We start from the raw sequence: 27,888 nt of genomic DNA, 5'->3' as shown, positions 1-27,888 counted from the left end.
TAATCTTTACTGTCACAAGTAGTTTTACATTAACACTGCATTGAAGTTACTGTGAAAAGCCCCTAGTTGCCACATTCCAGCGCCTATTCAGGTACACAGAGGGAGAATTCAGAATGTCCAATTCACCTTACAGCAGTCTTTCGGGACTTGTGGGACGAAACCGGAACACCCGGAGGAAAGCCACGCAGACTCGGGGAGAATGTGCAGACTCCACACAGACAGTGGCCCAAGCCGGGAATCGAACCTGGAGCTGTGAAGCAACTGTGCTAACCACTGTGCTAATGTGCTGTCCACACTAACAGATCCATCCCATTATTTCTCACCATCTCCCTGCCTCCTGCCAGCTGTAAACTGATGGAACCTGTTCATATTCTGGTTATTATATAGAATTATAATTTACATTGGGGCCTCCATGATTACATTTGTAAAATGATTCTTCAAATAAAACAATCTGAGAACCACTGGAATAGAAACAGTTTTTCTCAAAGTTGACACAGTTGATCATTAAATCCAAGAAGCAGAATCTCAACATGTTGTTTGTGTCGTCGCTGAGTGAGGGAGGAAGGATTCTGAGGAATGGGGAAGCGCATTGGCTGGAGCTCCTGTCACTCAGAGTGAGGGATGCGGGTTTCTGGGGGATGGGGAACTAAAAGAGGAAATGATGGAAAACCTCAGCAGGTCTGGCAGATCAGTAGGGAGAGAAACGAGCTAACACTTCGAGTCCAGTTGACCCTTTTTCCACGGGGAAGCGGATTGATTGGAGCACCTGTCACTCAGAGTGGGGGAGGCGGGTTTCTGGGGAATGGATGGATTGATGGACGGGATCCCTGGTCGTGCACTCAGAGCCTGCGCAGACCCGCTTGCAGATGTGTTCGTGGCCATCTTTAACCTCTTCCTACTCAACTCCGAGGTCCCCACCTGCTTCAACAAGACCACCATCATACCCGTGCCAAAGAAGAAAGACAACATGCCTCAATGACTACCGCCCGTTGGCCCTGACTTCAGTTGTAAAGAAGTGCTTCGAGAGGTTTTCATGAAGCGCGTCAACTCAATACTCCCAGAACGACTTGATCCACTGCAATTCACATACCGTCGCAACCGGTCCACAGCAGAAGCCATTTCCCTGTCCCTGAACTCATTCCTGGAGCATCTTGACAACAAGGACTCCTACATCAGACTCCTACCACCAGAAAAGCACAACAGCACCTGTACTTCCTCAGGAAACTAAGAAAATTCGGCATGTCCTCACTGACTCTACCAACTTTTACAGACGCACCACAGAAAGCATCCTATCTGGCTGCATCACAGCCTGGTATGGCAAATGCGCGGGCCAGGACCGCAGGAAACTTCAGAGAGTCGTGAACATAGCCTAGTCCATCACACAAACCTGCCTCCCGTCCATTGACTCTATCTACACCTCCCGCTGCCTGGGGAAAGTGGGCAGCATAATCAAAGACCACCCCCGACCCGGCTTACTCACTCTTACAACTTCTTCCATCGGCAGGAGATAGGAAAGTCTGAGAACACGCACGAACAGACTCAAAAACAGCTTCTTCCCCACTGTCACCAGACTCCTAAACGATCCTCTTATGGGCTGACCTGATTAATACTAACTCCTGCATGCTTCATCCGATGCCGGTGCCCTATTTACATTGTGCACCTTGTGTTGCCCTATTATGTATTTTCTTTTCATGTACTAAATGATCTGTTTGAGCTGCCACCAGAAGGAAACTCTTCACTGTACCGCGGTACACGTGTCAATAAACAAAATCCCAAATTCAGCTGATTCAGGTTTCTCACCACATTCTGTCATCCTGAGTCGCACTGATTCAGCAGCTCCATTCAAACATTACACACACTGATTGACACCCACACTGCAACATTACATTGTGCTCTTCATCTTCTTATTCCTCTGTTCACATCATTCCTGCCCCAAACACAGGAAACATCTCCAAATTATCACCTAGTTTAGTTGTCAGGCGGCTATTTTAAGGCCCAACAGGCGGCCGGTAAAGGCACAAAAACAGAAAATACTGGGCAATCTCAGCAAGTCTGACAACATCTGTGGAGAGAGAAGAGGGCTAACGTTTCGAGTCTGGATGAGTCTTTGTCAAAGCTGGAGAACTGGAAATAGGGTCAGATTTATACTGTTGTGGAGGGTGTGGAGCAGTGGGGCTGGATAGAGGGACAGAGATAGGTGGAAATTGAAATGATACTGTGAACAGAAAGGCAAAGAGAATGTAAATGGGGGTGATCAAGGCTAAGAAAGGTGCTGACATTGGCACATAAAGAGATTAGAATGTGTTACTGGCAGAAAAAAGGTGAGCAGTGTATCAAAGGGCAACCAGGAACAGGGAACAGATGACCCAAGTGGGGGGGGGGGGGCGACGTCGGGGGGGGGGGGGGGGAGACAATGGTAAGTGAAAAACAGATCAATAGAAGAAATGAGAATAAATCGAAAGAAATAAAAATGGGGTAAAGGTGGAGGAGAGAGACATAGCCTGAAGTTGTCAAACTCAAGGTTCAGTCTGAAGGCTGTGCAAAAGGAAATAATTGACCAGCTATTGGACTGCAGTATACTTCACACTCACTCTGTTGCGAGACCAGGCAAAGACTTTGAAGTTAAAGAACTAGTCTTTATTTTTCAAGCTATAATGAGTTTTGACATTCCCATTTGGACATAAAGACCCTGATTTAAGGATAATACAGACAGTTAGACTTGCTATTACAAGAAATTAACATATACCAATCATTTGTTACAAGTTATCTATGTCCAATTATGACTATCGATTAAGGTTACATCATGCGTAGTATATAAAAATATTTAACCAATCATATTAAAGGTGCCCATGCTTAATTAAACTATCCAATCATTACAAAGGCACGTATGTTGTCTCGAAATGAGTAAATATCGGGAGTCCATTAACTGGGGTGCAGCCATCATTCGTGTTTTCTCCCTATTGCTATCAGCAGACATACTGGGCCATCACAATGGTACTTTCTTACACATTGCAGAATAGAGCTTGAATTGTAACAGGCAGTTTCTCTGCCGGAAACTGGCCTCTCAATGATACATTGTGTCCTTGTAATATCTGTTATACTTGTCAGACACAGTCTGAATTGAAGAATTCAGCTTCCTCAGTAAAAAGAAGGATCTGTGCACCGCCTTAAACGCCTCCTTTATTGGCAAGATGTCAACGGTTACTTTGCTGTTGTGTAGGGCTCTAAGGTGTGACAAGCACTCATGATATAATGTTCCGATTCTGAGCAGCATTCTGCCACTCGGCCCATCAAGTCTGCTCCGCCATTCAATCATGGCTGATACTTTCACATCCCCATTCTCCTGCCTTCTCCCCATAACCCCTGATCCCCTTATTAATCAAGAACCTATCTATCTCTGTCTTAAAGACACTCAGTGAATTGCGGCAAAGAGTTCCACAGGTTCACCACCCTCTGGCTGAAGAAATTCCTCCTCATCTCTGTTTTAAAGGATTGTCCCTTTAGTCTGAGGTTGTGTCCTCTGGTTCTAGTTGTTCCTACAAGTGGAAACATCCTTTCCATGTTCACTCTATCCAGGCCTTGCAGTATCCTGTAAGTTTCAATAAGATTCCCCCCCTCATTCTTCTAAACTCCAACGAGTACAGACCCAGAGTCCTCAACCATTCCTCAGACAAGTTCTTCATTCTAGGGATCATTCTTGTGAACCTCCTCTGGATCCTTTCCAAGGCCAGCACATCCTTCCTTAGATATGGGGCCCAAAACTGCTCACAATACTCTAAATGTAGTTTGACCAGAGCCTCAGAAGTACATCCCTAGTCTTGTATTCTAGCTCTCTTGACATGAATGCTAACATTGCATTTGCCTTCTTAATTGCCGACTGACCCTGCACATTAACCTTAAGAGAATCATAAACAAAAACTCCCAAGTCCCTTTGTGCTTCTGATTTCCTAAGCATTTCCCCATTTAGAAAATAGTCTATGCTTAATTCCTCCTTCCAAAGTGCATAACCTCACACTTTTCCACATTGTATTTCATTTACCACTTCATTGCCACTCTCCTAGCTTGTCCAAATCCTTCTGCAGCCCCCTTGCTTCCTCAATACTACCTGTCCCTCTACAGATCTTTGTACCATCTACAAACTTAGCAACAGTGCCCTTAGTTCCTTCTTCCAGATAATTTATGTATGTTGTGAAAAGTTGTGGCCCCAGCACAGACCCCTGAGGCACACCACTAGCCATCCTGAAAAGAACCCTTTATCCCCACTCTTTGCCTTCTGCCAGTCAGCCAATCCTCTATCCATGTCAAAATCTTACCCTTAACACCATGGGCTCTTAACTTATTTAACAATCTCCAATGCGGCACCTTGTCAAAGACTGTTGTCCAGCCTTCCCCGGTTTCCTGAATTGCCTTTGCTATCGATGTTTTAAGATTCATTCTCGCAACCATTCCACAGCTTTGCGGGTGATGGGATTTGTGGAATTTCTGCTCAATCCCCATCTGCTTGCTCATTTCCCTGACAATATTCCCGGGGAAATGAGTGCTCGGGTCTGGCTCCATTTCAGTTGGAACTCCCCATTTTGGGATTCTTTCTCCCGCGAGTATTTTAGCCGCAGTCAAGGCAGAGCAGCCCCGGGTGGGGAATGCTTCCATCCATCTGGTGAACTGATCTATTATTACTAAACAATCCCTCTTTCCCTCTGATGGAGGGAATGGGCCGCTGAGATCGGTTTGTGTTTGTTCCCAGGGTCCCTAGGACGGGGTTTGTGGTGACGTTTCATTCTCGTTGCTTTTCCAGGGTTATATTGGGCACAGGTAATAACTGGGCTGTGTCCCTTCCTAACCCCTCCCACCACCAGCACCGGCCCATCAGGCCCAACATGTTATTCCTGCCGGTAGGTTGTGTCCCGTGGGAAACTCCCAGTAACAATTTCTGATACTTTTCGGGGCAACTACCTTTCCTTCTTTCCTCCAGACCCCATCACTATCTGGGATTGCTCCCCATTCCCCCCACTCTGCCTTTGAACTATTGTGTCCATTCAGTATATTCACTTCTGTCAGGCTGGAGACAGCTACACTGTCCTCTCCCTCCGCTTCTTCCTGTGCCTCTGAGGCTGCTCTGTCTGTCTGATCATTTCCTGTCTGTTCAGGGCTTTGCATTCTCCTGTGGCCTTTGATTTTAATAACTGCCGCCTCCTCTCTCTTGAATGTTTGGGTAAGTTCTCGATCAGTGTTTCCTGTGGGAGCGGCTGCCCACCAGAGCTGACGTCCCCTCGCCCACTCCGGGCTCCCGCACAGTCATGTCCTGCACCAAAGGCACAGCGGCTCTCGGTGGAGATATTGACTCGCCTGCCCCTGGATAGTCTCAATGCTTCTATCAGGGCCGCTAACTCTGCTCCTTGGGCTGATTTACTGGCCGCTACCCGGCCGCTTGCCTTCAGGAACCCGCCTTGGCCACTTCCCATCCTGTTCCCGGGTCCCCGGCTGTTATTTTCCAGGATCCATCCACAAATAACGTTATCTCCGCCCCTTCCAGGGGTTCCTGCCTCACTCTGTCCACTTCCTCATCCCCTGTCTCTATATCGCAAACATGATCCTCGCCTTCAACATTCAGATATCCTAGGGGTTACTCCCATCATCCCTGACTGTGGTCATCCGGCCATTGGGGGGCAGTAGCAGACTCGCCCATTGAGCTCTTCTGACATCAGACCCGGGCTTCAGCCTCCCCAGATTCACCATTTGCACGTTGCCATGTTCCGTGTGTCAGACTATTTCCCCCAGCACCGTGAGCGGTGGGCAGGCTGCACAGTCCATTGCTGGAATGGATCTGCTCAGCCCCACAGCGACTGCTGATCGCGGGTTAGAGTAATAAGCTGCAGCTCGCTCCCAGTGTCCGTGTTGCTGCCTCACTACAGCAGTGAAGTCATTGCTGTTGTTGGGACAGTATCAATGGAATGGGCCACTCAAATCTGGCAGCACTAACGCTGGAGCTGTTGCCAATCGCTGTTTAATGGGGTAAATGTCCCCTCTCACTCCTCTGTCCATTCTGCCCTTTGTCATTCCTCACTTGAAGCTCAGCCCCCTTTTCCCAGATTGGGAATGGGGCTGACTATTCCTGCACAGTTGTCTATAAAGTTCTGGCAATAGTTAAACAGTCCCAGTATCTGCCGGAGCCCTCGGACAGTCCGGGGAATTGGAAGGGCCGAATGGCCTGTTTCCGTTCAGGGGGCAATGTCTTGGATCCCTGAGAAATGAGCTCACCCGGGTAGGTGACTGTTGCTTGTCCCACTTGAGCCTTTGTAGGGTTAATTTTTAGTCCTGCTTCCTCGCTGACTCGCAGTAATTGTATTAACTCCAGGGTGTGGCTCCTATGGCCATCGGAGGTCTAAAGGAGGTCATCCACGTCTTGCAGTAAAACTCCCCCTGTCCCTGTAAAATCTATTTCCTCAATGGCTTTGGCCATATTTGGGTGGAATCTCCCCGGACTGGTCTGAAACTCCTGTGGGACTCGGGTCCAGCTAAATTGTCTTTCCCCTGTTGTAAAGGTGAATTTAGATTGGGAATCCAGGTCAGGAGGTATTGCCCACAGTCCGTTGGAAATATCCAACCCGGTGAAAATCCTGTGTCGAGGATGAAGGGAATTCAATCTGGAAGATGGGCTTCTCCCAATTGGATGAATGCGGGGGGTGACTACATTCAAAATGGTTTAGTCAATGGTCCGTCTGCCCGACCCATCAGCATTTTCCCCTGGCCAAATAGGTGAGTTGGTGCAGGAGGCTGTTTCTAAACTATTCCCTGTTCCTCTAAATCCGCTATTATATCCCGACAGCCCTGAGGGATTCTGCAGCAATGGGATATTGTCGCTCAGCCTGATGTAAAGGGCCAGGTATCTTTCTGGGTTGAACCTTTAAATATCCTCTCTGACCTTCCTGCTGTTTGGGATCTGCCCCTTGCATTCCTCCTCTTTTACCCCAACATTCAGCCTTGTCCTCACCCTGTTTATCCCAATTCCCACAAACTTTCTGCCGCTTCACTTTATTACCTTCAGTTATTTTATGGCCACCCCCCTTGCTCAATGTCCCTTCTACCACAGCGGTGGCAAGTGGCATCCGCCAGGGGCGCCACTCCAGCTATTTCTACAGGGGATCCTCTCTCGCTGCTGTTATTGTTCCCGCTCTAAATTCTCTGTCCACATCAGGCATCCATTATCGGTTTCAAAAGTGACCAAGTCAGTGTTTAAAATCTTGTGGTGGTCATCACTGAGCCCCTCCTTAATCATACTGAGGGAGATTTGATCATCCCGGTCTGGTTCCATGTCCCCCATGACTCCGGGAAATCAACCCCCCCCCCCATTTTCATTCTGCAAACTCCGAGGGTAACTCGCCTTTCTTTTGTTTAATCCCCAGGACCAATGCCCAGTGACAGCCTCCTTGAGCTCCTTAACCCTGACCCCGTCACCCGAATCCTCTGTCAAGTGAATCCGTCTCTTAATTCTCCCATCCAGTTTCTCCCAAGCAGCCCGATCAGTTTTGCCCTTTACTGATGAATACACATCCCGTGGTGTTAAGAAGTGGCTTCTCTGAGCTCCTCTAGTTTGTACCAGAACTCGAGATTGTTATCCCTTTTATTCAGAGAGGGTGACGCGGCGAGCTATTCTGGCGCCCCGTAGTGGTGAAAGGGAGAACAACAGGATCTGTTCTTGCCCTCCCGTCTTTGCCTCTGCCTGGCGTGACACCTGGTGATAAGGTGCCATCGGGGTCAATTTTCCGGGAGCTCCTGACTGTTCACAACTATTATAGGGAGGAGGGTTTGGCCCAGTCTCCCAACCTTCCCAGTGGCTGCGGTTTGCTCCGAGGTCCTTTTCTGCTTCATCATCTAAATGCTTGTTACTGTTCATTGAGATTTTCACCACGGCAGCCACAGGAGGTGGTTAACTCTGGGGTTAACACGTTGCTGCTGGACTCATTGCTTTGCTGTGAATGTCGGCTCAGGATCACTCCATTGGCTGTCTCGGTTTTATCACCAGTCTGAGCCTCCCGCCACTTCTTACTTCGCGGGGGGGGGGGGGGGGGGCGGGTGGCAGAGGTCTGTAGGAACTCACCCCTGTTTCTGCATTTTGTCAATGACCTTTCGATATTTTCGTGTGAGGTAAAGAGATATAGACCCTCTCCCCCCCCCCCCCCCCCCCCGCCGCTAGTTTAAATCCAGTCTATTGCTGGTAAAGATTAGCAGAATATCACATTCCATAACATGTAGACATGAAACAATTAAAAGCTAATGTTGCACATTGAAGATGGACGGCTTGCCATCAAATCAAATGTGTTTGAGTCTAACCCAAACCAATCAGGATTATATTGGGGTGTGATTAGATGACTTAAGACAGATATGAAAGTGTATAACTGTAAAGTTTCCGCCCGCCATTTTAGTGTTGTCTTTCTGTTAGTTTAGTCAGTTTTGTCCTTAAGAGTCTTTCTGTTAGTTGATGAGATGTCTTTTGGGGGTTCTGTCAGTTTGTCAGTTTGTTAGTCTGTGTCAGTGATGTTAGTCCACTTTTGACTTTGAGTTTGAGTTGAGCTGAAGTTTAGCTCTCTCTCTCTCTTCATGTTTCATTGCCAGACTTTGACCTTCAAGTTACTTTCGAGCTGTCTGCCTAAGCAAAAAAGATAATGTCTGTAATTCTCTGAAAGCTTCGAATTGTCTACGAATTGCCTTTTAAATGACTTTCAAATTGTAATCAAGCAACTACAAATAAAACAATTCTTTTTGGCACCTGAGAAGTTTTAACTGAAGTTTCTGCTGAGTCCCAGTATTCGCAAAGTGCTACTGGTAACCGAATAGCAGAGATAATATAAATTCCTTCAACTTTACACAGTCGAATAATACAAGGAATCGAACAACTTGGCATAGTCCAGAAATATTACAAATCTTACAACTTGTCGTATTGCACCAGGACTTTGATTCATCAACTAAGCTTCCCCCAACTTGGCGTAGTTCGGCAAGTTAAGATCCCATCAATTAAAGATTCTCAACATTGGCGAGCCAGCCAGAGTTAACATTCTTTCAATTAAAGGTTCCTATAATTGGCGTAGGATTAGCAGGATAGGTTCAGAAAGAATGTTCCCGATGGTGGGGTAATTCAGAATTAGGGGTCAAAAATTGAGGATAAGGGGCAAGCCTTTTAGGACTGAGGTAAGGAGAGATTTCTTCACCCAGAGACTGGTGAATTTGTGGAATTCCCTACCACAAAAAGCAGTTCAGTCCAAAATGATGTGTAATTTCAGGAAGTAATTGGATATAGCTCTTGGAGCTAAAGGATCAAGGGATATGGGGAAGGTGGGATCAGGGTATTGAACTTGATGATCAGTCATGATCATAATAAATGGCGGAGCAGGCTCGAAGGGCCGAATGGCCTCCTCCTGCTTCTATTTTCTATGTATGTTTCAAGGAAGGCCCGATGGCACTGAAGACCTGGGTTCGATCCGGCCCTGGGTCACTGTCTGTGTGGAGTTTGCATATTCTCCCCTTGTCTACATGAGTCTCACCCCCTACAACCCAAAAGATAGGCAGGTTAGGTGGATTGGCCGCACTAAATTGCCCCTTAATTGGAAAAAAATAATTGGGCACTCTAATTTAAAAAAAAACGTTTCTATGAAGGTGCTAGCAGAGGTCTTGGTGAAGCCAATGTCTGGTGGGTTGTGTTCTGGAGGCGGTCTCCAAGGACCAGACTAGCTTTGTTAAGGGGCAACAGTTGTCGACTAATATTAGGCGACTGTTGAAAGTGGCCATGACCTCACTGAGGGGGAAGGTGCTTGAAGTAATCATCTCTATGGACGCAGAGGAGGCTTTCAATTGGGTGGAATGGAGTTAACATTTCGAGGACCTTGAACAATTTGGTTTTGGGGTAATGCTTATATCCTGTGTGAGATTGTTATATACTGCCCCCATGGTGAATGTTAGGATTAATGCAGTGAGCTCAGGATATTTCTGGCTGTACAGGGGCATGAGCCAAGGAGGGTCTGTTGTCCCCATTGTTGTTTGTGCTTGCTATTGAGCCCCTGGCAGCATACTTAGGTCATCGAATGAGTGGAGATGTATTGAAAGTGGGGGGAAGGAGCATAGGATGTCCCTTTGTGCAGGCGACCTGTTGCTGTACATCTTGGACCCCTTTATTATGTATGGGGAAGATTATGGGGCTGTTAAGGAAGTTTGGATCCTTCTCAGGCTACAAATGTAACGTGCGAGATAGTTCGGGTAATCTCCCTGTGGAAGAGTGGACTTGGAAACCTGCCGTTCAAACTGCCCAGATAAAATTCAGATTCTCGGTATTCAGGTGCTCATGATTGGGCCTTGACGCACAAACTGAACTTGTCCAGTGTGGTGGAGAGGGGTCAAAGGGGACTTGAAGAGGTGGGCTGCTCTTCCGCTCTCCTTGGTGGGTAGAGTACAGATGATCATTCTGCCAATGCTCCTATTCATGTTCCAGTCTCTCCCGATCTTCTTCCCCAAAGCTTTTTTTGTCAGGGTGGATAAGATCATTTCAGCCTTTGTGTGGGCAGGTAAGATACCCAGGATTTCGGGAGCGGTTCTCCAGAGGGGACGGCGTTCGGGTGGCTGGTGTTACCAAATTTAATGAATTACTACCGGGCGTCGAATATAGAGAAAGTGCGGCGCGGGTTGGGATAGGGACAAATGGAGGAGGCTTCCTGTGTTGGGTCATGTTTAAAGGTATTGGTCACTGCCCCCCACCCGTTTTCGCGGCCAGGTAGTGGTGGCATCCCTTAAAATGTGGAATCCGTTTAGGCGGCATTTCAGATTGGGGGGCAATTTGCAAAAATGAGAGACTTGCACCGTCAGAGATAGATGCAAAGTACAGGATTTGGTTGAGGGAGGGTGCGAGAGGATTAGGGATTTGTTTGTGGAGGGTAAGTTCATGGGACTGGAGGAGTTGAAGGAAAAATACAAACTCCAATACAAACTCCCGAGGGGGAGCAGGTTCAGGTGTAGGCAGGTGCGGGTCTTTGCTCACAAAGGATTCCCTTCGTTCCCTCATTGCCGAGTCACACATTGATGGATGGATGATATCGTTCAATGAGCTCCGGGGAGGGAGGATCTCGAATGTATATGGGTGGTTGCTGGAGATGGGGAAGCCTCCATTAGCAGAAATAAAGGGGACGTGGGAGGAAGGACTGGGCTTGGTGCTGGAAGGGGGGGGGGAGGGGGCAGATGGAGTGAGATTATGTATCGGGTAAACAAGACTTTCCCTTGTGCCAGGCTGAGCCTGATTCAATTTAAAGTTGCCCATAGGGCTCACATGACTAGAGCGCGGATGAATGAGATCATCTCTGATGTGGAAAATAGGTGCGAGAGGTGCTGAAGGGGGCCTGCGAATCATGAGCATATGTTCGGGTCCTGCCTGATATTGGGCAAGTTCTCGGCTTCAGTTTTTGAGACCATGTCAATGATTGTGGGGGGAGGGGGGGTGGGCTGGGGCAGTGCCCATTAGTGACGATTTTTGGGGTGACAGATTTTGTCAGAGGGGAAGAGGGCGATGTCTGGGCCTTCACCTCTCTGGTTGCCCGGTGACAAATGCTACTTGGTTGGAGTCGGCGGGAGCACCCAGGGTTTCAGTGTGGTTGGGGGCGTGGCAGTGTTCCTGCCACTAGAAAGCTCAAGTATTCCCTCAGGGGGTCAAAGGAAGGTTTTCACTCAAGGCGGAGGTCATTCTTTAAAGATTTGTTTTTCACCAGCAATTAATGGGGGGGGGGGGGGGGGGGGGCGGGGGGGCTGGAGTTTTTGTTTAGGGTTATAATTAGTTATTTTATAAAACCAAAAAAAAAAAATCACAAACTGTGTTTTATATGATGTGGAGATGCCGGCGTTGGACTGGGTTGAGCACAGTAAGATGTTTTACAACACCAGGTTAAAGTCCAACAGGTTTGGTCCAACTACTGACATCGAAACAAATCTGTTGGACTTGAACCTGGTGTTGTAAAACTTCTTACTGTGTTTTATATGTTTGCTGAATTTTCTGCATTATTTGGAATAAAATATTTATTTTTAAAAAGATCTCCGCCTGTGTTTATCACAGGGTTTGTCTTCGGCAGCGAGTTCAGTCTGGAGCAGAGGGCAATGCAATATCAGTCCCCACCCATCTCCACCTCCTCCCTCCAACACTGCCAACACCCATGGACCTTAACCTCGCGGCCAAGGTTCAATCTCTCTCCATGTTAGACGTGTTTGCCTCTCAAAATGTGAACGTTTTTATTTGCCCGTGAAAAAGTCAACAGGACAGTAAATTGCTTTTAATAATGATTATCGGAATATTGTAGCAAACCTCATCGAGACACGCAGAACTGAAGGCATTCAGGAATTCTGTAATATCCAAATAACAGCCAGTTTGAATCAGGAAGTGCTGAGTGTGAACATGGCTTCCAGACAGCAGCTTCAGAGTTTGAGCGAAGAGGCAATTTGTTCAGTTTGTCTTGATTTCTTCATCGAGCCGGCAACACTGGATTGTGGACACAACTTCTGCCGCTCCTGTATCACCAAGAGTTGGGAAAAGAAGGAGATAAACACCTGCCCGGAATGTGCAGAGGAGTTTCCGGAAAGAAACCTCAGGATAAATCGGGCCTTGGGGAATCTGGCCGAAAAAGCTCGAAATTTAAATCTGAATCCGAAAGAGAAGGAAAGTAAACTTCACTGTGAGGAACATCAGGAAGAACTGAAGCTGTTTTGTGAAACTGACAAGAAATTGATCTGTCTGATTTGTCAAAATTCAAAGGAACACAAATCTCACAACTTTTTGCCGATTAAAGAAGCTGCTGAAAACCTCAAGGTAAAAGACAACATTTTTAATAAATTGTTAGTTTTCTCCCATTTTCCTGCTCTAACATTTTTATTCTGTGATTTTCTCTCCCATTCCCAGGTTCAGCTGAAATCTTCCTTAAATTCTCTCACTGTGAAGAAATCGGTGGTTCTAGAAACGGAACAGAAACAGAAACGGAAGATTTCTGAAGTTAGGGTAAGGTCTCCCTGTGCCGATTTTCTGGGATCTCGGTTAGTTTTGTTCCCTTTATCGCGGGACATTAATTATGTTTCACATTTCATTTGGTAGGAACAGTCGAGCAGTCTGCAGACCCACATCACATCCCAGTTCAGTAAAATGCACCAGATTCTCACTGAGAAAGAGCAGCGTTTACTCAGAGATCTCAGGGAAGAAGAGGAGAGGATTCTAGAACCAATGGAGAAAAACCTTCGAGAGATTCAGGAGAATTTAAATTCTATTGAGGAGAAACTCTCCAAGTTGCAAAAACAGATGGAAGAAAAAGACGAGCTGATATTTCTGAAGGTGAGGGGATAGATTGCGGGTCAGTTCAGTGAAACTTCACAGTCACAAAATAAGGATGATAATTGTGAAATTAATATAGAATTTATTGAATAAATAGAAACAGAATTAAATTGAGTTTGTGACCGTTTCTGGGGGTTTAAGCTGTTGTCACTGAACTAACCGCTCCCACACTGTCTGCAGAATCTCAGGAATGCCGGAACCTCCCGGGAATGAGTTGTCCTGATCTGGACACTTATTTGAATTATTTCCCTGCTCCATGAGTGTAATATTCTCCTGGAATTGACATTGTCATCCAGTTCCATTCCCATCTTGTATGGGTGTTTCTAATACGGTGGGTGTGAGAGTCACTGGGTGGGATTCTCCACTCCCACGCCGAAGTGGCCGCGCCGTCATGAACGTCGTCGAGGTTCACGACGGCGCGAAACGGCCGCGGTCCCGACCGATTCAGGCCCTGACAATGGGCTAGGATCGGGGCTGCGTCATCTACACGCGCCAGGCCTTGTCGCCAGCGTAAAAGCGGCGCCGCATAGATGACGCGGCCGACGCCGCATAACGGGCGTCATCCGCGCATGCGCGGGTTCGCCGGCGCCAACCCGCGCATGCGTGGTTGCCGTCCTCTCTACGTCCGCCCCGCAAGAAGATGTCTGATGGATCTTGCGGGGCTGCGGAAGGAAGGAGGTCCTCCTTCAGAGAGGACGGCCCGACGATCGTTGGGCACCGATCGCAGGCCAGACCCCATTTGAGGTACCCCCGGTGCAGGATCCCCCCTCGCTCCCCTGCAGGCCGCCCCCCCAGCGTTCACGCACCGCTCACGATGGCAGCGACCAGTTGTGGACGGCGCCGGGGGGAACCCACCGTTTTGGCCTGGCCGCTCGGCCCATCCGGGCCTGAGAATAGCGGGGGTGCCGGAGAATCGCCATCTTGGGTGTCTCCGGCGATTCTCCGGCCTGCGGCCCGCGAAACTCGACCTGGCCATTCCCGCCGCTTGGGAGAATTGCGGGAGGGCGTTGGACCGGCGTCCCGGGAAATTTTGGCGGCCCAGGCGATTCTCCCAACCGGCGTGGGAGTAGAGAATCGCGCCCACTGTGTCTGTGAGCGGGATTGATGTTGAGTTCCAGTATCTGACACAAAGGCCATCTTAATAATATCATCAATTCGACAGCACAGGGGGAAACAATTCTTTCCATCTTGTCTGTGTCGGGTCAGTGAAAGAGATCTCCAATTAGTCCCACTGTCCCGGCTCTTTACCCTGATTGGGGGCAATTGTACGCTTCACAAATATATCTCCAAATCCCTTCTGAAAATTAGCATTCAATCTGGTTTCTCCACCATGTCAGTCAGCTCATTCCAGTGAATCACAATTCATTGGCAAAATAATTTCCTTATCTCTTATTCACAATTATTTTGAAGATTTGTGTATTTGTTTCCACACTATTTTCTCTGTTGCTGTATTCCTTTTAAATTATAATTAGGATTACCTTTCTTCATTCTCCCTTTCAGAATGCATCACTTTATATTTCCATGTTAAATAATTTCTGTCCCTGTGACGGTTCATTTCACCATCCTGTTTATCTCATGTGAAATCTATTACCATCATTCTCACTGTTTGTGATTTATTTATTTCAGGAGGGAGTTCATCGAAAGAGAAGGTAGGACATTATCTTTACTAGTCTGTAAACATCTCAGTTATGTTGATCTGATTATTAGTGGATTTCTGTCCTACTTTGAGTGCCAACATTATATTTTAAAACAGTTATAAGTTGGGTGACAATAACTCAGTTTATGATAAATTCGCCAGTGTTTTCATTTAGTAACAAGTTTTATCACTGTGATTAATAACTTGTCTCCAATATTATATTGAAAGTCAAGATTTGACATGTTAAAAAGCATAGCCCTGTCCCAGGACCCGCAGTGATGATTTACAATTGCAGTCTGCCTGTGAGGTAGTGACCTTCCCACTGACCCTGAGAGACACACACGGCCCAGGTTTCCAAGGTGTGGGTCATTCAAACACCCACACAGCACCTGACGGACCCGAGAGAGCCTTACCTTAAAGGAGAACCGGGTTCTGTTTTTATACAGTAATACAACCTTGGTATGTCCTGACAACAACAATAACAATTTGTATTTATCTAGCGCCTTTAACATGTTAGGAAATCGCAATGCGCTTCAAATAAGGAGATATGAATACAGATGGCAATGAGAGGTTGTAGAGGGCACCTTACAGGAGGAAAAGATAGTTGTTTGGCAGTAATGAACTTGTGTAATGCTGAAAAATAAACATTTTTGTCTTGCAAGCAGCCGGACATTTTGCAGGAATACAAATCTAAACAAATTTATACTGTATATGAAGAGAGGGCTAATTAGTTGGCAGGTGAACTCTGATTGATAGAGGCATTGCCATGGTGAATGCAGAAGTTGATGGTGATTGATAGTTAACTTCCAAGTATTGTTTTAAATTTAAAGCAGACAGCTTGACTCTGATTGGTCAGGGCATTGCCCTGAGGAATGAACCAACAATTAAATGGCTGTTGCTTATTTTGTTTTTCTGAAACAGACACAATACATGTCCATGTTCTTTCTGTTTCCAAAGAACTGGCCCTGTGTATTGCGATGTTTAGCTCCTGGACATGCAAATGTGCCACCTCTAAGCCTGACTAACAATCTTAAATTGGTTGTCAATGCAATTCTTGGCACACTGAGGATTATGAAGATAATATTGTAAATATCAAATTCATATACAAGCAGCAACATGAGTAGTATTCGGCACTTACAGGATGCTGCCATCAACACATGTTCTTCCCATCACATGAGTAATGTTGTTGATGGATTTCAATGACAGTATGATGGTGGGTATGTCGGTCATGTGTCTGAGAGAATGGCGGATTTTAACTAGCAGAATGTCCCTTTTACTTTTCACAATGGCCAAGGTACAGACTCCATCCAACCAGCCCGTGCTTGCAAAACTCAAAACATTTATCCAAAACTAGATGTGATTCTGCAATTGGACAAATTTGCTACATAGGCCTCAGTGTGCTAAGAATTACACTGACAACCGATTTCAGATTGTCAGATGCACTCGCCGTGTGGTGTATTTGTGTATACTGGAAGTTGCATATAGTAATACACAGAGCTCTGTTCTTTGCAGACAGATAGAACATGTAGACACATTGTGCCTGTTTCAGCTAAACAAAACAACTGACAGCTATTCACTGGTTCATGTCTCCTCAGGGGATCGTCTTGATCAATCATTGTCAAGCTGCCTGGCTTAAGGAAGGGGGCATTACTTCATCTCACATGTGTATAAGGTCTACTCGCGGATTGATTTTTTTGTGGTTAGTCAGGCGGTGCTGATGGTGATGATAGGGGTGGAATATGCGGGAATTGTGATCTTGCATCATGCGCTGCACCTTTTGGAGGTGAGGCATGGTTTGGGACAGGTACAAAGGCCGGGATGGAGGTTGGACTTGGGACTTCTGGCAGATGAGAGCTGGATTCTCCATTAGCCGACTCCAAAATCGGGAAACGCGGTCGAGCGGAGAATAGCTTCTGACACCAGAATCGCGGTAGAAGCCGGTTTGACTCCAAATCGGGATGTTCCGGCCCCCCCCCCAAACACAACGTAAATGCGGCGCCCACCACATGGCCTGAAATTACAGTAGGCATTTCATTAAGGGGCCTGGTACCCTATTCTCCGGGGCCTCTGCGATTTGGCACCTTGGATGGGCCGATTTCTGGAAGGCCTGGTTCTAACGTGCTTTTAAAAATCGTGAACCTGGTGTGGTAGTATGTATTAGGGGTCATGTGGGACTGGAAGCCCTAATGTCATTGGCTGACAGATCCCGGGTCCTGGTTGGCCGTTGACCTCTAGCTCCGCCCTGAAGGCGGAGTATAAGAAGCCGGAGTCCTCCCCAGCAGGCCATTCTACTATCGAGCTGCGGGGGAACAGACACGCTTAATAAAGCCTCATCGACTTCACTCTATTCGTCTCACGGAGTCTTTGTGCGCTACAATTTATTAAGCGTGCCTAAAAAGGACTATGGAGCTCAGGATCATCCCGGAATGCCTGAGGATCAGCCCCTACGCAGTGAAAGCGGCAGCAGCCTTCAAGCACTGGCAGACGTGTTTCGAGGCCTACCTCAGAACGGCCACCGGCCGGGTCACAGAAGACCAAAAACTACAGGTCCTGCACTCGAGGGTAAGCACGGAGATTTTCTCCCTCATCGAAGACTCGGAGGATTTCCAGACGGCGTTCGCAGCACTGAAAAGTCTCTATGTCCGCCCAGTTAACCAAATCTACGCTCGCTACCTGCTCGCGACGAGACGGCAAGGTCCCGGAGAATCGATGGACGAATTCCACACCGCGCTGCTGATTTTGGGACGAGCCTGCAGCTGCCCTTCGGTGAACGCAAATGAACACACGGACATGTTAATGCGCGATGCTTTTGTGGCAGGTATGAATTCCTCCCAAATCCGCCAAAGACTTCTAGAAAGAGAGTCGCTAGGACTCTCAGAGGCCCGGGCCCTAGCAGCCTCCTAGACGTGGCCGCGCATAATGCCCGCGCCTACGGCCCCGACCGCGCGGCAGCCCATTGGGCTCCGTACGTACCCGTCGCGACAAACCCACCCCGCCCCCGGACACCCCACAGGCTTGTGCGGTCCAAACGCCAAGTCGCACCGGGGGCGCCCGCTGCTATTTCTGCGGCCAGGCGAAACACCCCCGGCAGCGCTGCCCGGCCCGCGCAGCAATCTGCAAGAGCTGCGGGGAAAAGGGCCATTTCGCGGTTGTGTGCCGGTCCCGCGAGGTCGCCGCTGTCCCGGGAGAACAGGGAGCCCTGCAAGCCGTTTACGCTCCCCAACCCCCCCCCAGCGCCCCATGTACGACCCGCAGGCGCAGCCGCTCTGGGTCCCGACCACCGCGGTCCCGGGAGAACAGGGAGCCCTGCACGCCGCTTACGCTCCCCAACCCCCTCCCCGCACCCCATGTATGACCCGCCGGCGCTACCACTTTGGGTCCCGACCACCGCTCTCCACGGAGAAGAGGGAGTTCTGCGCGTCTCTAACGTCCCCTAACCCCCCCCCGCGCCCCACGTCTGACCCGCCGGCACTACCAACTTGGGTCCTGACCACCGCTGTCCCCAGAGATGAGGGAGCCCCGCGCGGTCCTAACGCTCCCCAACCCCCCCAGCGCCCCATGTGCGACCCGCAGACGCCGCCATTTTGGGTCCCGGCCACCACGAGGGGAGGAAGGGCGCCGCCATCTTGGACCACCCCAGACCTGTACGACGCGTGGGGGTGGCCATTTTGTCCACCCCCGCCGCCATCTTATGACCCCCCAGCCATGTGCGATGTATGGGGGCGGCCATTTTGTTCATCCCCGACGCCATCTTGGACGCCAACAACGGACCCCACTCCACTACTACAACCACGTCTCGCTTCAATTACGCTCGATCAAGCTCGGCCCCAGACACTCTAGACGACGACGACAACGGTGCTAATAAACGGCCACGAGACACCATGCCTAGTCGACTCCGGGACCACGGAGAGCTTTATCCACCCCGACACGGTAAGACGCTGTTCCTTGACCACCTATCCCAGCGCACAAAAGATTTCCCTAGCTGCAGGATCCCACTCCGTACAGATCCAAGGTTTCTGCATAGTTACCCTAACGGTGCAGGGGAGGGAGTTCAAAAACTACAAACTACACGTCCTTCCCCAACTCTGCGCCCCCACTTTACTGGGATTAGATTTCCAGTGCAATCTACAGAGCCTTACGTTCAAATTCGGCGGCCCAATACCCCCACTCACTATCTGCGGCCTCGCAACCCTCAAGGTGCAACCCCCGTCCTTGTTTGCGAACCTCACCCCGGATTGCAAACCCGTCGCCACTAGGAGCAGACGGTACAGCGCCCAGGACCGGACCTTCATTCGGTCCGAAGTCCAGCGGCTACTAAAGGAAGGCATAATCCAGGCCAGCAATAGTCCCTGGAGAGCACAGGTGGTAGTAGTGAAGACAGGGGAGAAACAAAGGATGGTCATAGACTATAGCCAGACCATCAACAGGTACACACAACTAGACGCGTACCCTCTCCCCCGCATATCCGACATGGTCAATCGGATTGCCCAATATAAAGTCTTCTCCACCGTGGACCTCAAGTCCGCCTACCATCAGCTCCCCATCCGCCCAAGTGACCGCAAGTACACAGCCTTCGAGGCAGACGGGCGATTATACTATTTCCTAAGGGTCCCATTTGGCGTCACAAACGGGGTCTCGGTCTTCCAACGGGAGATGGACCGAATGGTTGATCAACATGGGTTGCGGGCCACGTTCCCGTATCTCGACAATGTAACCATCTGCGGCCACGACCAGCAGGACCACGACGCCAACCTCCAAAAATTCCTCCAGACCGCCAAAGCCTTGAACCTCACGTACAATGAGGACAAGTGCGTTTTTAGCACCAACCGGCTAGCCATTCTGGGCTACGTAGTGCGCAATGGGATAATAGGCCCCGACCCCGAACGTATGCGCGCCCTCATGGAATTTCCCCTCCCGCACTGCTCAAAAGCCCTGCAACGCTGCCTGGGGTTTTTTTCATACTACGCCCAGTGGGTCCGCCATTACGCAGACAAGGCCCGCCCCCTAATACAGACCACGACTTTCCCTCTGTCGACAGAGGCTCGCCAGGCCTTCAGCCGCATCAAAGCGGATATCGCAAAGGCCACAATGCGCGCCATCGACGAGTCCCTCCCCTTCCAGGTCGAGAGCGACGCCTCCGACGTAGCTCTAGCGGCCACCCTTAACCAAGCGGGCAGACCCGTGGCCTTTTTCTCTCGAACCCTCCACGCTTCAGAAATCCGCCACTCCTCAGTGGAAAAGGAAGCCCAAGCCATAGTGGAAGCTGTGCGACATTGGAGGCATTACCTGGCCGGCAGGAGATTCACTCTCCTCACCGACCAACGGTCAGTAGCCTTCATGTTTGATAATGCACAGCGGGGCAAAATCAAAAACGACAAGATCTTAAGGTGGAGGATCGAGCTCTCCACCTTCAACTACGAGATTTTGTATCGTCCCGGAAAGCTGAACGAGCCGTCCGATGCCCTATCCCGCGGCACATGTGCCAACGCACAAATTAACCGCCTCCAAACCCTCCACGAGAACCTCTGCCACCCGGGGGTCACTCGGTTTTTCCACTTTATCAAGTCCCGCAATCTCCCATACTCTTTAGAGGAGATCCGTACAGTCACAAGGGACTGCCACATCTGCGCGGAATGCAAACCGCATTTTTTCAGGCCGGATGGTGCGCACCTGATTAAGGCTTCCCGCCCCTTTGAACGCCTTAGTCTCGATTTCAAAGGGCCTCTCCCCTCCACCGACCGCAACACATACTTTCTTAATGTGGTGGACGAATACTCCCGCTTCCCATTCGCCATTCCCTGCTCTGACATGACCGCGGCCACAGTCATTAAAGCCCTGAACACCATCTTCACACTGTTCGGTTGCCCCGCATACGTCCACAGCGACAGGGGGTCCTCTTTCATGAGTGACGAGCTGCGCCAGTTCCTGCTCAGCAAGGGCATAGCCTCAAGCAGGACGACCAGCTACAACCCCCGGGGGAACGGGCAAGTAGAGAGGGAGAACGGCACGGTCTGGAAGACCGTCCTACTGGCCCTACGGTCCAGGGACCTCCCAGTTTCACGGTGGCAGGAGGTCCTCCCGGACGCTCTCCACTCCATCCGGTCGCTATTATGTACGAGCACTAATCAAACGCCCCATGAGCGTTTCCTTGTCTTCCTAGGAGGTCCTCCTCTGGAACGTCGCTGCCGACCTGGCTGGCGGCCCCAGGACCCATCTTGCTCCGAAAGCATGTGCGGGCACACAAGGCGGACCCGTTGGTCGAAAGGGTTCACCTCCTCCACGCGAACCCGCAGTACGCTTACTTGGAGTACCCCGACGGCCGACAGGACACGGTCTCCCTGCGGGATCTGGTGCCCGCCGGCAACACACACACACCCCCGACACCATTCACCCAACCCCCCCCCCCCTTCCTGCCACCGCCGCACCTCGCGACCGCCCCCTTCCCAGGAGGATCGGTTCCCCTCCCCTCAGGCCCGACCAAGAATAAAGCCCAAGCTGAAACCGTAAGGCTCCCGGAGACGACAACACCGGTACAAGCACCACCACCACCACCGGGGCCGAGGCGATCGACACGGACGACCAGACCGCCCAACCGACTCGTGGCGTCGATCTAAATCAATATATGGACTTTTCACAAGACCATTTTGTTTTTCTCCCGATACCTTCTGTAAACAGTTGAAACAGGACAAAATTGTACATACTGTATTGCTATGTGAATGTTTTCCTCCTAGGACCAGCCCTGTAAACCCTTACCACCATGCGAAGCATCACCCTGCCGGGTTCATTTTTGACAAGGGGTGAATGTGGTAGTATGTATTAGGGGTCATGTGGGACTGGAAGCCCTAATGTCATCGGCTGACAGATCCCGGGTCCTGGTTGGCCGTTGACCTCTAGCTCCGCCCTCATAAGAAGCCGGAGTCCTCCCCCGCAGGCCATTCTACTATCGAGCTGCGGGGGAACAGACACGCTTAATAAAGCCTCATCGACTTCACTCTATTCGTCTCACGGAGTCTTTGTGCGCTACACCTGGTGTGCTGACTGCTGAGCAAGAGAGAGGAGGTAAGAAGTGGCGTGGGGTGACTGTGGGCTTCCGGCCGTGCTGGCTGTGGCGAGGGTGGGGGGGCCCTGCCAGGGCCAGGAGAGGGGAGGGGAGGGAGGCGGGACAGTCCGAGCAGCCGGGGAGGCCTCCCACAGGACCGACTGCCATTACGGTGGGCACCTTGCTGGCCACGCACACCGGCCCCTGGGTGCGCGAAGTGACAATGGCCATATGGATGGGCACGCCCCCCCCCCCCACCCCCCGACCACCCCATCCAACTGGCAGGCTCCCACCGGGGGACCAACCAGGGCCACAACGGTGGTAGACCCCAGTGACGGCAGTGCCAGCCAACAGTGCCCCTGGCAGGAGGGACGGGCGCCAGGGCCGGGGTCAACCGATGGGGCCGGAGTGCGGGGGTGGGGTGGGAACATGTGTGGGTGGGGCCCGCGGTGCCAAACGGGTGTAGCCCATGGCACCTGGTTGGGCACGGCTGTAATCAACATCCAAACATATTTGCCTTACACCCCCTGCAGACAATAATGGCTTTTGGCAATGCTGGCTGCCGTGGTGATGGCCACAGCCCTGCATGAAGCCCTGTGGCAGCGTGAGCGGGGGTGGGGGGGGGGGGGCACTCAGAGAGGAGGCGGAGGCTGCAGCAGAGGAGCAGGCCGCAGAGGGGAAGGTGGCAGCAGCTCAGGCTGGAACGCCGGCCACCCAACAGGCTGAGGAGGAGGAGGATGAGGAGGAGAAGGTGCCAAGGAGGCGCTGGGGGAGGCCCCACGTGTACCCGTGCCGCATGTCATTCGAGGACCTTCCAGACCGGGCATGCAGACATAGACTGCGGATGAGCAGGGAGACTATCAGACATATCTGCCAGATGGTTGCACACCTGGCACCGTAGGGGTATTGGGGAGGACATCCGCTTCCAGTGGCCATCAAGCTGACATTCACGCTTAACTTTTACGTGACGGGGTCCTTCCTGTCGCCGAGTGGGGACCTGTCCGGGATTTCACAGCGATCGGCGCACAGATCACCAATGCCCAGTAAGCCCAGGCGGAGTACCCTGTGGACGACGCCCACCAGGATGCCCGGGCAGTGGGCTTCGCTGCCATCACCAGGATGCCCATGGTCCAGGGGGTCATCGATGGGATGCATGTCGCCCTATGGCAACTGCGGATAACAGTACACTAACTGAAAGGGAACCACGCCATGAACATACAGCTGGTGTGCAACCATCAGATGTGTATTATGCACATCTGTGCCCGATTCCCAGGCAGTGTACATGACTCGTTCATACTGGCACACTCAGTGATCCAGGCATGTTTGAAGGGCACCCCCTCCGGCTGCAGGGCTGGCTGCTGGGGTTACCCATTGCGGTCGTGGCTGATGACACCGAAACAGAGGCCACAGGCCGATGCGGAGACCCACCAAAGCGATGCCCGTACAGCGACCAGGGGTGTTGTCGAAAGGTCCTTTGGGATCCTGAAGATGCGCTTCAGGTGCCTGGACAGCTCTGGAATACTCCAGTACGAGGCAAGGAGGGTCACCGGCATTGTAATGGTCTGCTGCTTCCTCCACAACACCGCGCAGCAGAGTGGCGATGTGCTGGAGGCCCCTGCCTGCATAGAATGCCCCAAGCCTTCCACACGCTGACCCATATCCGACACTGTCGTCCCATTGCCTCCTGTGTGGTTTCAGCACGCTTGACCAGCAGCATTGCCTACTCACCCTGGCCGCCCTGAGAAGGCTGTGCAGCTTCTTTCTATACTGGATGGCAGTCCGGGCGACTTCGCCAATTGCACTGACCAGCTCTGCCACCTGCGCCCAGGCACGGCGAACGGTGGTGCCTAACGATTTTCCTCCCGGGCCTGGGTATAGCACCATCCGCCTCTCCTCCACGGCATCCAGGAGGGTCTCCTGCTCTGCGTCCCGGAACCGCGGCGCTGCTCTCCATCCAGCCATGTTGGCTGCGACAGTGTGTGTGGGGGAGGATGATGCGCTTAAGTACAGCTGTGCGTCAATCACGGAACCGGCGAATCCGGCGCAGTTTCGGTGGCATTTCACGTGACGACCGTGCTAGCCACTTTGGAGTTGGTGAATCGCTGCATCTGTCGCAACGTTTTTTCCGTCGCGAAAGTCCCCAGTTTTCACAACGGCGTCAGCACTTAGTCTGAGAAACGGAGAATCCAGCCCATGGTGTTTTGTGAGAAGGTGAGAGTGGTGATTAAGAACCATGTGGAGTCTTAATCAGAGGTGAGGTGGTGGCGGCCATGCTTGGAGGCGCTGAAGGCTGTGGGCCAATGGGGTGGTTTAAGGTTCATAGGGATAGGAGGAGGAGTGAGGAGCACTGGCGGGTGTTAGACGCGAGAGTTGAGGTAGAGAGAAGATACTCGGCGGCCCCCGCAAAGGAGTTGTTGGTGGAAAGGAAGAAGTTGCAGGGTCAGTTTAATAGGTTGACAACAGGTAAGGCGGTGGGGAAGCTGCAGAGGGTGAGGGGGTGCGTATGAGTCCGGAGAGAAGGGGAATCGTGTGGCGGCCGACCAGTTGTGGCATTAGGCAGAGTCTGGGGATATCTTACAGGTAAGGGCAGAGAAGGGGGAGCTGGTATCGGAGCCGGAAAAGATAAATGAGGTGTTCAAGGCATCTACGAGAGTTTATATAATAATAATATATAATAATCTTTATTATTGTCATAAGTAGTCTTACATTAACACTGCAATGAAGTTACTGTGAAAATTCCGTAGTTGCCACATTCTGGCGCCTGTTCGGATACACAGAGGGAGAATTCAGAATGTCCAGTTCACCTCACAGCTCGTCTTTCGGGACTTGTGGGAGGAAACCGGAGCACCTGGAGGAAACGCACGCAGACACGGGGAGAACGTGAAGACTCCGCACAGAGAGTGACCCAAGCCAGGAATTGAACCTGGGACCCTGTCGCTGTGATGCAACAGTGTTAACCACTGTGCTACCGTGCCGGTTGGAGAGGCGGAGGACATGGGGTGGTTTCTGGATGGGTTGGAGTTCCGAGAGTTGGAGGCGGGGAAGAGGCTGGCCCTGGAGGAGCTATTGGGGCTGAGGAGGAGAATGGATTGTGGATTGTGATGGATTGTATCAGTGAAATGCAGTTAGGGAAGGCCCTGGGGCAGGATGGCTTTCCGGCAGAGTTTTATAAGCAGTCTGCAACAGATTTGGCCCCAACTTGTTGGGGATGGTCAGTGAGACGGTGGATAAAGGTGAGCTGCCAGCAATATTATTATCTCAGGCGTCGATCTCGTTGATCCCGAAAAAGAGGAATGACCCACTGGAGTGTGGGTCCTACATTTCTTTGAACATGCATGTGAAAGTTCTGGCGAAAGTGTTGGCGTCTAGGTTGGAGCGGTGTCCGCCAGAGGTGGTCTCTGAGGATAAAACTTTGTGAAGGATGGAGAGCTCTCCAATAACATTTGGAGGCTGCCGAATGTAATTATGACTCCGTCAGGGCTGTGAGCACCTGAGGTTATTATATCCATGGAGGCGGAAAGGCTTTTGATCAGGTAGAGTGGAGGTACCTGTTTGAAATTGAAAGTAGGGTTGGGTTTGGGCTGAAGAGTAAGGTGCTTCCAGTGAATGTGGCCAGGCGGGGGACCAATTTGGGGATGTTGTCAGTTAACGTGCCAAGATAGCGGTTCAGGTATTTGGGGATTCAGGTAACGCATGAATGGGCCGCAATGCACAGGTGGAGCTTAACAGGATTTGTGGAAGAGGTTAAGGGGGATTTCAAGAGGTGGGACACTCTGCACTTGATGTTGGCAGCGAGGGTGCAGAGGGTAAAGATAAAGTGTTGCTGAGGTTCCAGTTTGTCTTTCAGACCCACCCGCTCGTTCTCCCAAAGGCCTTTTGCCGGAGGGCGGAGGGACTGATTTCCGAGTTTGTATGGGCTGGGAATATACTGAGGGGGAAGAGGACTCTGCTGCACAGGCAGAGGCAGAAAGTGGGGGGGGGTCGGAGCTCCTGAAACCTGATGTATTGTCACTGGGCTGTGTATGTGGAGAAAGTGAGGCTTTGGTGGCCGGGGGGGCGGGGGGGGGGGGGGGGGGGGGGGGGGCAGAGTGGATTACGTTGGACGAGGGTTCTAGTTTGATCACCCTGGTTTTGCCCCATTGCCGTGAGCCCCAGGAAAGGAAAAAGGGGAGTATACCCAGGACCCTATGTTGGCAATCTTCGGGGTCTCGGAGGAGCCAGGGCTGCTGGAGGGGAAGGGGGCCAATGTTGTGACCTTCCCCTCTCTGATCTCCCACGAAGAATTCATTTGAATTGGAGGTCAGATAGGCCACCGGGGTAGCGGCTTGGCTGGAAGATTTCTACAACTGCCTATGGCTGGAGAAGATTAAGTTCACTCTAAGGGGATCAGAAGAGGGTTTCAAAGTACATTCGAGGCTGTTCATGACTTTATTTGAGGAGCTGTTCTTTGCGGGGGGTGGGGGGAGGGAGGGATTAAACGGGGGGCAATTGTACAAACTGTTACTTATGTCTTGTTGGACTGGTGTTATTTTTGATATTCGTCGAATTTACAGTGCAAGAAGGAGGCCATTCGGCCCATCGAGTCAGCACTGGCCCCTGGAAAGAGCACCTCGCCCAAGCCCACAGCTCCATCCCATCCCTGTAACCCGGTAACCCCACCTAACCATTTTGGACACTAAGGACAATTTATCATGGCCAATCCACCTAACCTGCACATCTTTGAACTGTGGGAGGAAACCGGAGCACCCGGAGGAAACCCATGCAGAAAGAGGGAGAACGTGTAGATTCCACACAGTCACCCAATCCGGGAATCGAACCTGGGACCCTGAAGCTGTGAAGCAACTGTGCTAACCGCTATGCTGTCGTGCTGCCATATTGTTATGTTTGGAATAAAATATCTTTTTTTTAAAAGCTGCCTGGTTTAAATTTCAGGCAATTCTTGGCAATTAGCTGGCACAATATTCTTGTGAAAGTTCCTGATGAGTACAAGATGAAAAGTTTCAACAAGAATATAAGAACATAAGAACTAGGAACAGGAGTCGGCAATTCAGTCCCTCAACCCTGCTCCGCCATTCAATATTTCTTTATCTACTTCAAAAGAGTTTTTGAAAAAATATTTTAATTCAAATTTTCAAAATTATTACATTTTTACAACAAATCAATACAACCCCAACACCACCTTCCACTCCCCTGCCGAACCACCACTCCCACCCCCCACCCCCTTTATAGCAACCAGAAGCCCAAAGTGTCACAGAAACAAACCCCCTATGTCTTGTGGAACCCCTCATCGATCCCCCTCAGAGCAAATTTCACCGTCTCCAAACACAGGAACGCAATTAGATCCCCCCGCCACACCGAGGCACAGGGGAGAGAAGCTGATCTCACGCCCAGCAGGACCAACCTGTGAGTGATCAACGAGGTGAATGCAAAGACATGGGGCAGCACGGTAGCCTTGTGGATAGCACAATTGCTTCACAGCTCCAGGGTCAGGTTCGATTCCGGCTTGGGTCACTGTCTGTGCAGAGTCTGCACATCCTCTCCGTGTGTGCGTGGGTTTCCTCCGGGTGCTCCCGTTTCCTCCCACAGTCCAAAGATGTGCAGGTTAGGTGGATTGGCCATGATAAATTGCCCTTTGTGTCCAAAATTGCCCTTAGTGTTGGGTGAAGTTACTGGGTTATGGGGATAGGGTGGAGGTGTTGACCTTGGGTAGGGTGCTCTTTCCAAGAGCCGGTGCAGACTCGATGGGCCGAATGGCCTCCTTCTGCATTGTAAATTCTATGATGATGATGATGCATCTGCACCTCCAGCAGGTCTGACACCCCGGATATGGCCTCCAGGTGACCCGGCTCCAAATCTATGTGTACAACA

General features: G+C 50.7%; 1 protein-coding gene across 1 annotated transcript; it reads left to right on the top strand.

Annotated features, from left to right (window-relative positions):
* The first annotated feature begins 12,095 nt into the window (after positions 1 to 12,095).
* Positions 12,096 to 14,998, top strand: LOC140389145 (E3 ubiquitin-protein ligase TRIM11-like). The gene is made up of 4 exons (XM_072473303.1): positions 12,096 to 12,832; positions 12,923 to 13,018; positions 13,112 to 13,345; positions 14,972 to 14,998. The coding sequence occupies exons 1-4, from the start codon at positions 12,422 to 12,424 to the stop codon at positions 14,996 to 14,998; spliced, it is 768 nt and encodes a 255-aa protein (XP_072329404.1). The 5' UTR covers positions 12,096 to 12,421.
* The last annotated feature ends 12,890 nt before the right edge of the window (positions 14,999 to 27,888 follow it).

Source organism: Scyliorhinus torazame, chromosome 14 (assembly GCF_047496885.1).
Source record: "Scyliorhinus torazame isolate Kashiwa2021f chromosome 14, sScyTor2.1, whole genome shotgun sequence".
In the NCBI taxonomy this organism is placed as follows: domain Eukaryota; kingdom Metazoa; phylum Chordata; class Chondrichthyes; order Carcharhiniformes; family Scyliorhinidae; genus Scyliorhinus; species Scyliorhinus torazame.
Note: the sequence above shows the minus strand (reverse complement) of the source record. Positions and strands in the feature narration are given on the sequence as shown.

Coding starts and splice junctions, on each gene's coding strand:
- LOC140389145 (XM_072473303.1), top strand. CDS start 12,422: ATGGCTTCCAGACAGCAGCTTCAGAGTTTGAGCGAAGAGGCAATTTGT. Junction 12,833..12,922: donor AAGCTGCTGAAAACCTCAAG/GTAAAAGACAAC, acceptor TCCCATTCCCAG/GTTCAGCTGAAATCTTCCTT. Junction 13,346..14,971: donor ACGAGCTGATATTTCTGAAG/GTGAGGGGATAG, acceptor TATTTATTTCAG/GAGGGAGTTCATCGAAAGAG.